General features: G+C 44.4%; 2 protein-coding genes across 6 annotated transcripts; one reads left to right on the top strand and one right to left on the bottom strand.

Moving 5' to 3' along the window:
• Positions 1-806: 806 nt before the first annotated feature.
• LOC117847567 (uncharacterized) lies at positions 807-5,797 on the top strand. 5 transcript variants are annotated; one of them, XR_004638665.1, is made up of 5 exons: positions 807-1,407; positions 1,937-2,623; positions 3,193-3,579; positions 4,566-4,762; positions 4,833-5,797. XR_004638665.1 is itself a non-coding variant. In XM_034728789.1 (4 exons), exons 1-4 carry the CDS (start codon positions 1,336-1,338, stop codon positions 4,665-4,667), a joined length of 1,248 nt encoding a protein of 415 aa, XP_034584680.1. In that variant the 5' UTR covers positions 807-1,335; the 3' UTR covers positions 4,668-5,797. The 5 variants fall into 5 exon arrangements, 2 of the variants coding, with proteins under 2 accessions (XP_034584680.1, XP_034584682.1); XR_004638666.1 differs by having other exon boundaries at positions 4,839-5,797; XR_004638667.1 differs by having other exon boundaries at positions 4,855-5,797.
• A 2,565-nt stretch (positions 5,798-8,362) lies between these two features.
• LOC117850077 (malate dehydrogenase, glyoxysomal) lies at positions 8,363-12,958 on the bottom strand. Its single transcript, XM_034731862.2, has 9 exons — positions 12,742-12,958; positions 11,727-11,942; positions 10,472-10,786; positions 10,285-10,374; positions 10,088-10,171; positions 9,575-9,610; positions 9,397-9,486; positions 9,188-9,282; positions 8,363-8,642 (listed from the first exon to the last, which is right to left on the bottom strand). Exons 1-9 carry the CDS (start codon positions 12,832-12,834, stop codon positions 8,570-8,572), a joined length of 1,092 nt encoding a protein of 363 aa, XP_034587753.1. The 5' UTR covers positions 12,835-12,958; the 3' UTR covers positions 8,363-8,569.
• Positions 12,959-14,611: the final 1,653 nt, after the last annotated feature.

The following is a 14,611-nucleotide window of genomic DNA, read 5'->3' on the forward strand; positions in this document are numbered from 1 at the left end:
ATGTTTGCACTGTACTGCGCATGCAGCATGCTGGACCTGCGGACTGCAGAAGCTGGTCGAGCTGTCCAACAGCATGTGGGCCCAACTCAATAGTAACAACTTTGTTCATTTTTAAGCTAATTAGTTTGTCCCAATAAACGTCATATATGTTTTTTTTAAAAAAGGGTAGCAGTGCTGGTGTATATCCTGATTGACAAACCACATGACATAAAATTTTTGCAAGCACTTCCAATTGATAGGGCATGCATGGGGACAATGTTGATATTATAAATGATGACAATCGTATATTGATCCCTCCATCAGATCAACTTGTTCCTCGCCGTCGCCGATCTTGTCATATAATTAACAGAGAAATACATAATAAAAAAAACACATGCATGCTTAAGTAATAACTTTTAGTAGTTTAAAAATTTCAGGGAGTCGTCCAACACAACTCAAAAATGAAGAGTTCACTGCTCACATTACGAAAATAAAGCATGTCAGATGCACAGCTGATCAAGTGCCTAGCTCCTTCATATATATGAATGCATCATGCACATGCTGCTATAGTATGAACCCTAGAAACGGTCACTGAGCCTCCACAATTAACAAAGTACAAAGTACAAATCACTAGCTCAATAGAAAAACGTAACCGGCCTAGCTCCAGTTGACTTGGACCATGCATCCACACACACACACACACAATGGTAACATACGGCAGTAGAATTGAATATGTGTGTTATTACTTGTTTATGCCGTGCATCGATCTCTATATATAGCAAACGGCACGCGTCGCAGAGGTCGTGCACAATCTTCAATTTCACATCTACATGCATCATGCACGGTGTCGTGTCAGCCACCAGTACTATAGTGGCTCATACCCTCCTCAGCTGTTCATCAGCACACATGCATATAGTGAGTGAAATTATTGCTTCAACTCCAATGCTTTAGTCGCAGCTAGCTAGCAGTGTCACGGAGGTCGGAACTTTATCCATTTTCTAAAAAAACCTCAATGCTTTAATTATATTATTAGCTCCCGGCCCAGCCTCACGTACACGCATAGCATATCAGCAATTCATCGGCAGCTAACTTTTCTTTTCTGTGACAGTAGTGTAAATTAATTAAAAGACAAGTATATAAACCCTATACTAATACTAGTATAATATTGGGGAGGGTTAGGCCACGGTGCAACAGCGGCGAGGAAACTAATATTTTATGTGAGGGCGAAAGTAATCATAGAGGAGGCGAGTGGGGACATTGACAAGAAGGGAGGGCATATGTGTCCAGCAACCCACAGGGGGTCCTTATATCTACCAAACAGCACACTCCTGCTGCTTGTTGAGTCTTTTTCTCTGGATGCTAGCTAGCTCCAAGAAGATAGCTGCAGATCGAGAGGCATCACCAGCTTTTTCTCTCTTCCATCTGCAGGTACTTGTTGGTTGGCCGGCAACCCATGCAGCATCCATATCTCTTCCTCATCTCTTTGATTCGATCTCTTCTTCTTTGAGGAGTTAGCTTTCCGATCTTATTTGGCCAGCTTGTTCTTGATTGCCTTTTGATTTCTTTGGATTATTTGTTCTTCAAGTACTACTGCATGTGGATACTCATGCATGCTTGCTGACGGTCTGTTGTTGCATGCCGATCTGTCTGGGCACCTGAACCTGACCAGCAGTGACTGACTGACTGACTGACTGACTGATTGATTGATTGGCCTTTGTCTTCAGATTGAGAGCTCAGCTTATTACCACTTATTGCAGTAGTAGCAGCTTAATTGATTCAGTTTCATTTGCCTTTTGGTTCTAATTATCATCGTCTTCATCCTTCTCTCATCATCAGACTCAGATGCCCTCGATTTTAATCTTCTCCATACAAATATCATTTCTTGATTTGCTCGTTGTTGACTGCATCTTCATGATTTTTTGATGATTTCAAGATCCTTTCTGATTTGTTCACTCAGTCATCAGGGACAGGAATTATGGATCGACATATGGAAGATTCGAGCACGTTCCTCCAGTGGGCAATGAACCAGCTGCACCATCAGCAGCCCTCCGCCGCCGCCGCAGCTTCTGCATACCAGGACGGAGCTGGTGCCGGCGGCAGCGGCGCCGCCGGAAACAGTGAAGCTGTCTTCCCGTCGCTCCAGGCGCTCCGCAGCGGAGCCCCCCAGACCCAACCCCAGCCCGTGGCCGCCAGCGTCCGAGTCCGCGACCTGACGGTGCAGGTGGACCACCGGACCAACAGCTCCAGCTCCGGCGACAGCCCGGGCGGAGGCGCTGCCATGGACCACGACGCGACCACCGGGTGGTCCCCCCACACCGCCCGCTCCAGGACCACCGGCCTTGGCGGCGGCAGCAACAGCAGGCCCATGAGCTGGAACTTCAGCGCCGCGGCGGCGCAGCCAGCAGCGTGCGAGAGCGGCGGCGGCGTCGCGCTGCCGGACGCCGCTGTGGCCGCGAGGGCGGTGCAGCTGCCATCGGCGGGGAGGAGAGGGGGCGGCAGCGCGGCGCCCGCTGCTGCTGCTGCTGCGGCGCCATCGTCGTCGCCGGGTCCAGTGCAGGACCACATCATCGCGGAGCGGCGGCGGAGGGAGAAGATCAACCAGCGGTTCATCGAGCTCTCCACCGTCATCCCCGAGCTCAAGAAGGTTACTAGCTCACCATTTCTTTCTTTTCTTTTTTGATGACTGATTCAGCTATCAGCTGCCATGAGATAGCTAGTTGTTGATATAATCTTCTCCTTCTTGTTATTTTCTTCTTCTCCTTGTTCTCGTCCTCCTACCTCTTTTGTCATTTTTGTTCTTTAATTTCATGCTTGTTTTCAGCCATCTCATCAAGGGGTTAATTTTCAGCTTTGACATGGCTCTTGGTGAATCTCACATGTTGGATCGGACCAAGATTGCATGTACATCATCCCAATAAAAGTGCATGTATTTACCGGCACTGTTGTTGCCCAATCATTTACTGATATAGTACAAAGAAAAGCGAGCTAGCACCTAGCAGATTAGGTTCTTAGCAGCAAAAGTGCAAGCATGGAGCGCATATATTCTTGGTTTCAAGAACAAATTTCAAAGTTAAAAATTGTATTATGCTAGGAAAATTTCAGCTACTACAGTGCACTTATTATAATAACTTGATCGGTAATGGAGCAAGCATGGATCATTTATAATTACTTGGATCATCACTAATTAACTACATCATGATCTTGATGTTGCAGATGGACAAGGCGACCATTCTTGGGGACGCGGTGAAGTACGTGAGGAAGCTGCAGGAGAAGGTGAAGACCCTGGAGGAGGACGGCGCCCACAGCGCCGGCGGCAGCAGCAGCATGGTGCAGTCGGCGGTGCTCGTCAAGAAGCCGTGCCACCTGCAGCCCGAGGACGAGGCCATCATGGCGAGCGGCGGCGGCGGCGACGGCGGTCAGCTGCCGGAGATCGAGGCGCGGCTGTCGGAGAAGAGCGTTTTGGTGCGGATCCACTGCCGCAACGCGAGGGGGCTTCTGGTGAGGGTGATATCGGAGGTGGAGAAGATGCACCTCTCCATCACCCACACCAACGTCATGCCCTTCCCCGCCTCCACCGCCATCATCACCATCACAGCCAAGGCGAGTATGAATAATTCATCATATTTCTTTTTAAAAAAATCATCATAGGATCCATCGATCTGCACTACGTACTGTAAATACCAATCAATTAATCAATTGCACCATGCATGCATTCATGGGCAACAACCGACAAGCTAGTATGCATATGCATGCAACTAGAGAGCAAGCAAATAATGCTAATATTATAATATATGTACTGTCTTTAATTTGAGTAGTGTGCACCATTTCGATATTATTACCTTATGGGTATTCCTCTATTTAATAACATTTATCATTGTATGGACATGTGTTTTTTCTTCTTCTCAAGGTACTCCACTCATGGTAGATCTTGAGGGATCAATGGATGATTACACGAGGAAAAAAAAGATTAGGCATATATAAAAAGGAAACACAATTACTACATACTTGGTGTAAAAACATTTTAGATGTGTTAAGGGATTAAAGGCAATTGCACAAGGTGCAATATATATACATGTATTTTGCATGAGCTGCTAGTTAAAATATTAGGCGCTCATTAGTTGTGGATTGGTCAAGTCAGCTGGCAGATGAAATTTTCGTCTGTTAAAAAGTTTATAAAAAAGAATTGACTTCGGGTGTGCTTGAGTAGTTGAAATAATAGCAGATGAAACAAAATGATGTGGGAAGATAGTTGATATGAAGAAACTGTCAAAAGGGTGGGGTGACAATTTGTAAAATGTCAAAAATGCATAAAAGCTTCTTTCACATCCCTTTTGTAATATAAAATGTCAATTTAAGGGGACAATGTGATCCGACTTCAACCAATAATATCCAATATAACACACTAATACTATGTACTGAGAGTGATACCTTGACTTATGAAAAGTACCATTCTATGCCATATTGCTTGGGTAACAATTTTCGTACAAAGATGATCATATTATCTTTTGTTTGAGATGATAGTATATATGATGTTAATGATACTTAACACATTATTTTGATCAGATTATTGTTCAACTGTCTTTCAGGTGGAGGAGGGGTTCATTGCCACAGTGGATGAGATAGTGAGAAGTATTAACTCCGTGCTACACCAACATTACAGCAGCAGTTCTGAAGAAACAAGAGGATAGAAAGTAGACAACAACCGCTAGCTAGCTTATTTCCTAGGGGGAAAAAAACTAAGAAGAGGATCACTACTGCAGCCATGCTTCTCTCCATCCATGAGGTGAAGGGCATCAAATAATTGAGCACGCAATTAAGCCTCTTTATCTGATGATATAATAACATGAGATCAGACACAGAAACTCTCATCATCAGGTAAACTATGACGAAAAGATGGCATGCATCAACATGTTGATCAATGACGTGCGAGGATCGATTTCTCGACCACAAGTTGCAAGTTTCGGCCTAGCCGTACACTCATGCAGTTGCTCAATCAAAATCATTGATGAGAGCATCAAAATGACCTTTTGCTTCATGTCAAAAGAGAACATGCATGTTATTTAATACTGTTTTTTTTTGCAAGTTACAATGTCTGCATCAAACCCTTTCATATATTTACACACTTGCTATCGATAATATTTCTGGAAAATACAACGATTAGCTGGATCAGAATAGGGCTAACAAATCCAATATGATCTCGATCTGATCTTATACCAAATAATTACGTCATTTATTTTAGAAAACCATCAATCTGGATTTGTTTTAAATTAGTATATATAATCAGGTATGCAATCTTCTCTGAGTCATGTATGAGTCATCCGTCATGCATCCAAAAGAAATATATATTTCTATCGTATAAAGGTCGTCTGATCCTCACAAAAAGAAAAAAAATATTATAAAGGTGTATGGTTTAGTACTGTACGTGTTAGTTAGACGCTCTTTAATTATGTAGCGTTTGTTTAAGAGATATCGCGTGATCTGTACAGCACGTACTGAAGATACGGAAGCTCCGGTCAGAAATTTAATTAAATTAAAGATCTCTCGATCCAATTGTTTTTTGTGGTGAGATACAGGGAAAGCTGTTGAGATTTGCAGTGCAAAGTTGGCACAGTACTGTTTGCATAAAATGCAACATGTCTTTGGTTGGCATAGCAAGCCAAGATCGAAGATATGATCATCAATCAGGTACTGCATGCAATTGTATTATATATTCTGCAGTTGTTGCATACCAATATATACCATCATGTCATGGATCATGTGTGTGTACACATTAATATACGTGATCAAGGAATAAAGCATGATGATTTAGCAGCCTTAACGATGATTTCGAGAGATTTGTTGCAATCATATATTGGATTATTCTTTTTTTCCTTGAGGAAGCATCTTGGTGATGAACACACCATCTTCGTTCCTTCTTCTGGGGACCCGGCCGTCTGGTCGTTGCCGGACAAGAAATACTCTAATGACACAAAGGGTACAGTACCAAACTGGAGGGACATGAACTAAAAAATATTCTGAATTGAGATCAGTTGGCAGATCAGCAGATCTCAAGCAACTATATATTCTTTTCAACTTTTGATCGCCTAAAATAAGAAACTATCGTTTTGGTATAAAATAAGAAACCATTATATTAATTTGTTTATTATGTATCAGTGCAAAAGTTACACTTTAGTTTAGCTAAAGCTAAGCTAGTTAAAAGTATACTATAACATCTATATCAGTAGGCAATTGGGCACATGCATGGCTGGAAGCAGGTTTCAATAATTGGTGGATTAGCCATGCTGCCCTGGAATATTTTATTATTATTGCCAATGAAAGTTTATTAGTTTGGAGGCTGCAGGGTACACGCCATTCAAGTGTTTAGTTGTGACTGGCTGCATGCATAGCTGACTGTAGTAAAAGGAAAGCTCCATCATCGTCTCAAAAGAAAAAAGAAACAAACACGCCGTTAGCTTTCTGCATGGCTGTGCCCTGAATGATTTGGTCATCGATATTGCAAAACTGAACATGAGCTCTGAGCCGTAAGTGCAGAGATCAGATCTGATGGAGGCAGCATATCCTCTCCTACTTGAATGCTTGTATTGCAGAAGTTCTGAAGGAAAAAAACAATATAATGCAGTACACGCTTTAAAAAAAATTCCACATTCTAAGTGAAGTGCAATCTAAAAAAGATCGATGGTCCAGACTACTGAAAGAGAGGACCAGACACTAACATTCATATATATTTATATATATATATATATATATATATAATATCTACTGGTCAAACTGACACATAAGTTTTTGATTTAAACATTGGCACGCGCGGTCCCCAAACTGACTGCTATTTTTTTCGTAATATATTTAATTTTTAGGGTGAAGAAAAAATATACTACTATAAAAACTACTTTGCAAGGCAGATATCATTTCAAATATCAAAACTAAAAATTATAAAGAAAATTGCAATCAAAGTTTATAATGGTTGCCTTGCAAGTAACCTAAAGGATACTCAACTTTTTACTAGATGGAGTAGTTGGCTGAGTGAAAGCTAGCAACCTCTGGAGATGGTTCTCAGGTGAAGATGCAATCTGAATTAATTGTACTGGACCAAAAAACTTGAATCTACTCCCAAAGAAAAAAAAATACCTTCAACTACAGTTGCCCTCTTGCCCATATCAGAGAGTCAGTGTCGTCAGTGGTCACTAGTAATAATATATTTTTTGCAGTTTTTATGATGCTAGCTTTCATGTGGCATCTGCAGCTGCTTTGATACCCGACCCAGCAGCATAACCGTAGGAGAGGAGTAGCTCATCACGATCACGCACGAACCCCCCGTGACGGGTTTGATGTGACTAATTAAGGCAGCGAAGCTACCATCAGTTGCAGTGTTTAGAGGTTTTTTTAGCCAGCTAAAAGTCGGCTAGTTAAAGTTTAGCTGGGGTGTTATCCTACCCTTGGGCCTCCTTCCTTCCTCCTCCCTCCCCTTCGGCCTCCGCTCGACCGCAGCCGCGCCGGCCGCCGCCCCGTCATCCGGCCGCACACAGCCGCTGCCCCCGTCGTCCGGCAGCACCCGCCGCCGGTCCATCTGGCCGCGTCGCCGTCCTGCCGCCTCGTCTTGCTGCGCCGCCAATCCACGTTGGGGCCGCGCGGGTGGCCGCGCCTCTCGTCGCATGCTGGTGGCGGCCGCTGCACTGCGCTAGAGCCGCTTCACCCCTCCACGCCGGCCACCACCTCGCCTTCACGCGCCGCCGCTCCACCCCCGGCGGCGGCCCCCACGGCGGCGGTAGGTCCTGGACGGTTCCATGTCGCATTGATTGGGAGTGATTTCTGTTGGGAATGAGCGAGGGTGTTTTGGTCTTTTGTTGGTTTAGGCTAGTTTAGGGTAAACCAGCTTAAGGAATGAATGTTTAGCCGGCTAAAGTTTAGTTGGGTCCTATTTCGATCGCCAGCTAAATAAAGCTTGTGTCACTGAACTCAACCACTTGCCCTGATCTCCAGATTGTTTATTGCATTCGGTCGCCATTAAAGGTTCTTGCTGCGATTCATGCATGCTTTGCTTTGGATCGAGCAGCGTACGTACAGTGTTCTCCAGCCCCAGAGGAGTAACCTTCGCCAGCATAACATTGTTTTCTTGCATTGCATAATGAAAGCAACGCTACTGCCAAACATGCATTGCATCTGGTTACATCGAGCACTAACAATCTGCAGATACAAACAATCCAACTGTACCAGGCATGCTGTCATGAAATAAAATCACCATTCTTTTCTACATGCTGTCGTTAGGTGAATATTAGAAATCATCCTTTTTCACCTCATCCAATCTTGTATGTAAAGATCTCTATTGAGATCATACAGTAAATCGGATAAGGTGCATAGGGCAACACACATGAGAGACAGACCCATCTGTTCAGAAGCAACTTTTATTACCACACTTTCCTTTTTTTCCTTTTTTTTTCGGCGACCACATATTTATCCTTTTTAGTACAGCCGTGTAGGTTATTCACGCCATGTACACAGTTTTACAGAGAAATTACAGCAAGGCTTTCCAGGAAGCCAAAACACAGCACATGTCTTTCTATGTTGGGGTTGGACATCTGCTAGATGGCCGGTCTCACTTGTTGATGAAAGAGACGCCCTTCTGGATACTCTCGGCCAGCTCTTTCTTTGCCTTCTCAAGACCAGCTCTGCATGATAGTGATGTGTGATGAAGATGAAGCGTATGTAGATCAGTAGAGCTCTATGATATCAAATAGGATTGGACTAGGTAGGCCCCGAGCTGAGCAAGTTAAAACATGTTGCAACTCATCTTTGGGTCTAATATTTCTGCAGTTTCCATGTAAATTTTTGCCTAGGACCAGTGCTGGAACCCAGGCGGCACAGGTCACAGATCCGCCACTGTAAATATGGTATGTTGAAACAGGTTTGAATATAATCTGGCAATGTTATGATTGTGATCACTATATTCTAGTATATGACAGTGTTACTGACTGTGAGCCATAGGTCCATGTCCAGCAGAAAAGAACTCATGAAACTGGCTTATTGTCAGTATCTACTACCATATGAAGGGTCCAATCATGATTCACAAAGAGTAATATGAACACAAATTTCAGACAAAGTAAATTCGCTGAGGCAGTTGCCTGCCCCTGGTGTTGACTGATAGAGAATATCTATCCTAAATGCATGCCGGGAACAGGAATACTTCCAAGTTTCAAAAGTAGAGGGTGCAGACCTTTCGAACTCATTCAATGGCCCAAGTGGCAATATTTCCTCAACACCAGAGCGCCCTAACCGCACTTTGGATGCAAAGAAAGGTAGCTCCGTCACCTTCAATCACAAGACAAGGAAGACAGAATTCACAAATCAGAAATACTATTTAGTGAAGGTGGTTAAAACACAAATTGAATCATGATTATATTCAGTATACACGAAAGAAGAAACCTGAGAAGCAACATAAGAGCACTCCACTATTCCGGCATCACCACGCAGTCCTCTCAGGCATGCATCTGCAAATTTAGCAGCTGCATACGCCTACAAAGCAAGTTTCAATGTTAACTGAAGCAGCACTACAAACTACAAACTGTGGACACTAATCTTGATACAAGTGGCAGAAACAGACCATTGAAAGAGTCGCTGATCCTGCTCCAGCTTTAGCCTGAAACATATACAGTATGAGATAAAAAAATGATTTTTTAGTATTGACTGCATTACAGTCAAGAACAGTTTCCAGAACTATTATTGAGAGAAGTATGAGACCTTCACTAAACTAGTAACACCAAAACCTAGCACCTGGCATATGGGTAAAAAGCCATGCACCTAATCTTGCAGTTAACATCATGAAGATGCCATTGATATGCATATACGCACCCAATTAGTCTTGTATATCCAATATAATGACTGTCCAGAGTCCAGACGTTCATATATCCATTTTACTAGTGATCTGACTCTTATACTCTCAAAATTAAGCATGCCAATTCTTTTTTTCAGCTTTGTTAATCATAGAACTAAACAGATAAAACCAGTGCGCATAGTAGATCTAGGGCTGAGGAAATGCAAAAGGGCCTGTGCAATTGACTTTTCTTTCATCCTTGTGTATAAGAGATACAGAATTAGACGGCAAGGAAAAGCATACCTCAACTACTTCTGTCCCACCATTCTGTATGCGAGAAGTGAGGTGATTAACCTCTTCTGACGTGAGTGAGCAGGCAGGATTCACCTATGTATAAAATAAAATAAGGTGAAAATTGAAATTGATCCCCTACTATTTCCAGACCTGTGAAATAATTTTCAATAATTTTGTATCACTTCCAATTATTCCTAAGTCCTAACCTGTGAAAGGAGTGGTAATATTGTAACTCCAGCATGCCCACCAATGACAGGAACATTGACTTCTCTGGGATCAAGTCCAAGAACCTCTCCCTGCAAAACAGAGGTGAATCAAAGAAATTAACCATATAGAAACTAGTATCACCATAATAAACCATGGCAAACTCTGCTTATGATTTGAAGCGCATACCACAAAAGTGTTGGCTCTCACTACGTCAAGTGTTGTAACCCCTAAAAGGCGCTTAGGATCGTATGTGCCAGCTTTCTTGAAAACTTCAGCCGCAATGGGAACAGTGGAATTGACAGGATTACTGATCACGTTCACAATTGCCTTAGGGCAGCATTTTGCAATTCCCTCACAAAGAGTACGGACGATTCCAGCATTGATGTTAAACAGATCATCCCTTGTCATCCCAGGTTTCCGAGGGACACCAGCAGGAATTATCACAAGATCCATCCCAGTTAGAGCATTTTCTAACTGTGGTTGGCCCAAGAATCCACGCACCTGTAGAATCTCAAACCTAAGTAAGTACATCCAGTAATACTAGCATTTACGATTCAAGAATCCAACGGATAACAGAACAAATGCAGAGGGCACTCAAGAAAATCTCAGAACTAACAAAACTGAATCCAAGGATAGTTACACACTTGTTAGAAAAAACTGCAAGCAGGATGTTGTTTTTAACAAGGCAAAATTAACTCTCCTATGCAGATTCTGTTCAGGGCCACACAACATACTCGCTTCTAAGTGTTGTTACAGAAGGGTGAGGGGAGTGGGACGGGTACATTATGTGTACTGTATGCCGCCTTTTGGAGACAACTACAGTGAAAATCTCTGTTAGGAATGGATGCAAGTTTAGCAATAGAAAGGCTTTTCCTATAATGAACCTTTTCATATTGTTAAGCCTCTAATGTTCAGAGATGGTGTACTGGCTGTGTGGAAAGACAGTCCACATAATACCAAAAACTTAGTAACAAGAAACGGATTTGCACATCTCCGTAGGTAGTGGCTGGGATTTGTTACTCCATTATCTAAAAATGTGACTGTATAAGTTGAGATTTGAACAATTATCACTGAATGGTCAGGTACTAAGTCTCTTTCAAGGCTTTCAGTAGAAATTCTGACATGACATGATTTACACAACTCACAGGTAAATTTCACAGGGAAATTTTATTTTTTTCATGAGTTAAAGAATTATAACAGCAAGCTGGTTAATCTCAACTTATATCCTCTTAATATTAACCTAAGAGTCACAAGTGCAGTAAAAAGACCTACGTGCAGCACTTATATCCTCTAAATATTAACCTAAGAGCCCATAAAGGAACTAATGGTAATAAGGCCTACTAGCATGCTGGTGTCAATCTATCTTCTGAATTTGCCAGAATCTCATAAAATGATTTTTTTTATAAAAAAAATGGGATACACGCAATGGCAAGAAGCATACCACAGCACCAGTATTCATGTGGCTAATGTCAGCCGTGACACCAGGTGCGTTGACGACATCATATAGATGGAGCACCGAAACAAGAGGGTTCATCTTCATCAGTAGCGCGAGTGGCTGCCCGATCCCACCAGCTGCACCCAAGATTGCGACCTTGAAGCCTGGCGCCGCCCCTTTTGCACGGCAAATGGATCCCCTCAGGAGGGAGACCTCCTCCATCTTGAAAACAAAGCAATGGTAGAGAATTTAGCAGATAGTTAAAGCAGATCTCAGAGAAGAAGGCAGTACATCAACCAAAAGATTTAAGGTACAGCTGAGCCTAGACTCAAGTCTGAAGGTATAAACTCGTAGATAGCTCATACCAGGTATAATTATCAGGAGAACTAACTTGAACACAATTCTAAAATCACTAAGACAGGCCGGTGGCAATCAAATATGCAGGTACCCAAAAGGGACAGCTTGGGTTCATTGCCAGATTCAAGTGATGTTTGCTAGAACTTTGAAGTGTATGTCATGCGTGGTTTATCAGGTACTGGCATTCAACTATCAACAGCTAAGCAGAAAAATTATGGATTGATGTAATTCCTGATGGTATTTGATACGAGATTGAAACGGACTCTACTATTTATCAGCACTGTGCTCATTTGCGCACACGAATCGTTCATCCGCAAATCAGTACCCATGTGACTGTGAGAGAAATTTCGGGGGCCCCCGGACCAAAAGGATCGTCCTTTGACGCCAAAGATCCCAGCTTTCGTGGAGCGGCGGCCGCCTTCGCCGGGCAAATGAGACGAGTCCCTTGACCATTGACGGCGGGTCGGACGGAGCTTGGTTCTCCGCGGCAAACCCGAATTCACAGCGAAAGCTGGGCGACTAGGAGGTTCTAGAGACGGGAAGGGCAGGCGACGGTGAAAGCGAAACCAAGCAGTCCGCCATCACTCCCTGATCCGGAGGACCCCGGGCAAATCAGGAGAAGCGGAGAGGGGCCCAAGGAAAAAGGGAGAACGCGGTGACGAACCTGAGGGTAAGAGGAGGCGGGGTCCGGGCGCAGGTGGGAGGCGAGCGTGGCCATCCGCCTGGCCGCCGCCGCGTCGGCCCCTTGCTGCTCCATGGTTGCCTTGGAGTTGCAGAGGCAGAGAGTCTCGCAGGAAGAGGAAGAGGGTGTCTGTTGCAAAACGTAGGTAAGGTGTTCGCGGGACGATGCGTGCACGTTTCCGACGGAGTTGGTTGTGCTATGGTATGGGCCGTATGGGCAGGAAGGCGGGCGGTGCGCAGAGAAACTCTGTCGTCCCAAAATATAGGTTGATTTAGTTTTTTTAGATTCGTAGATAATTTAGATCGAGGCAGAGAAATTGTAACACCCAAATTTTTAAAGAATTCAAATTCATTAAAATTGGTACAATTAGGATGTCATTTAAAATTCTTAGGCATATTAATTTTCTTTTTTTCTCCAAATTTAATTAATTCATCATAGGATTTTATTGTACATTCATGCTGGTGCATTTATTTTGATTGCTTGAGTTTGAATCAAATTTGAATTTCAAATTTAATTTTCAAATTTTCGAAACCTTACTTTTCTCTTTTTCTTTTTCTTCTCTTATCTTTTTGTTGGGCCACACCCTTCTTTCCCCTTCTTCCTTTTCTTTCGGCCCAGCCGCACAGCAGCGTCGTCGGCCCGCTCCATTTTTTCGTCGGCCTGCGAAACTCCCCGCTCCATTTTCTCCCTCGCCGGCCCAGCTCTCCTCGCCCGCTCGGCCCACCGCTTCGCCTTTCCTCCGCGGCCCACGAAGCAGCACGGCCTGCTCCCCTTCCGCCGATCTGACGGGTGGGACCCACCCGTCATCCCCGTCCTCCGGCCGTATCCGGCCGGGACTCCTCCCCCGACCGCGCCGGACTCTGCCGCCTCCGCAACCACCTCGCCCCCGCTCCGATTTCCTCGGGCGTTCAAATCCGAGGCCGCCCCTATCTCCAAGCGTGCCGCCCCTATTTAAGCCCCCCCCCCCCCGACCTCGAACACCCCGCGCCAGCACCGAAACCCTAGCCGCCGCAAGCTCCAGCGCCGCCGCCAATTCTCCGCCGCCAAGCGCCGCCCTCCGGTGAGCCTCGGTCATCATGGACCGCCAAAACGAGAACGCCGTGCTTTCCTCTTGCTTCTGGTGTTCTCCGCGTGCGAAACCGAGCCCCGGAGCGCCGTTTCGGCCAACTCCGGCGACCCCGCCGCCGCGCTACCGCCGACGACCGCGACCGTCGGATCCAGATCCGACGGCTCGCAGCGGGTCAACCGAACCGCGTACCGGTCAACCGCGTCGCGTCGCTGTTCTTTTTCACTTAAGCCCTCGCCTTTTCCGCAAATCAACCCGCGGTCCAGATCACGTTGAAAATATTTACAGATCTGCCCTCGCGTTTATCGGTTTAAGACCTGAGTTTTCTAAAAATCAACCCGCCGTCCGTTTTGGAGTTTTTGCACGTTAAACCTTCGGTTTATACGCGTAATTACGTATAAGTCCTCGGTTTTTTTCGCAGTTTGACCCTAGGAGTTTTGTTTTTCTCGCAGAAAAGCCCTCGGATCTTGTTTTAATCATATCTTTTGCATCTTAACTCCGTTTTTCGCGTCCTTTATATCCACGTGTTCGTTTTAAAGCGTAGATCAATTTTACAAGCTTGTTTTCTCTGTTTAATTGTGATTGGTGTACTGTTTCTTACATTTTGCCCATGTTTGCTTGTATGTGCTCGTGTGACGCGTGTAGACGTTCAGCAGTTCGAGGGATTTGAAGATCAAGCCTTCGAGGAGTACGAACAGCAGGAGCAAGGCCAAGAAGGCAAGTCGTGTCCTTGATCACTACTTTTCCGTCCTATACACCTCTACTTTCTCGTACTCAACATTTATA

This window comes from Setaria viridis, chromosome 3, assembly GCF_005286985.2.
Source record: "Setaria viridis chromosome 3, Setaria_viridis_v4.0, whole genome shotgun sequence".
Classification (NCBI taxonomy): domain Eukaryota; kingdom Viridiplantae; phylum Streptophyta; class Magnoliopsida; order Poales; family Poaceae; genus Setaria; species Setaria viridis.

What these genes read in the sequence shown, in the direction of transcription:
- LOC117847567 (XM_034728789.1), top strand. Translation starts at nt 1,336, where the DNA reads ATGCTAGCTAGCTCCAAGAAGATAGCTGCAGATCGAGAGGCATCACCA. An exon ending in TTTCTCTCTTCCATCTGCAG is followed by an intron (nt 1,408 to 1,936) that starts GTACTTGTTGGT and finishes TTGTTCACTCAG; the next exon opens with TCATCAGGGACAGGAATTAT. An exon ending in TCATCACCATCACAGCCAAG is followed by an intron (nt 3,580 to 4,565) that starts GCGAGTATGAAT and finishes ACTGTCTTTCAG; the next exon opens with GTGGAGGAGGGGTTCATTGC.
- LOC117850077 (XM_034731862.2), bottom strand. Translation starts at nt 12,834, where the DNA reads ATGGAGCAGCAAGGGGCCGACGCGGCGGCGGCCAGGCGGATGGCCACG. An exon ending in ACATGAATACTGGTGCTGTG is followed by an intron (nt 10,787 to 11,726) that starts GTATGCTTCTTG and finishes GAGATTCTACAG; the next exon opens with GTGCGTGGATTCTTGGGCCA. An exon ending in CCATTGAATGAGTTCGAAAG is followed by an intron (nt 8,643 to 9,187) that starts GTCTGCACCCTC and finishes ACTATCATGCAG; the next exon opens with AGCTGGTCTTGAGAAGGCAA.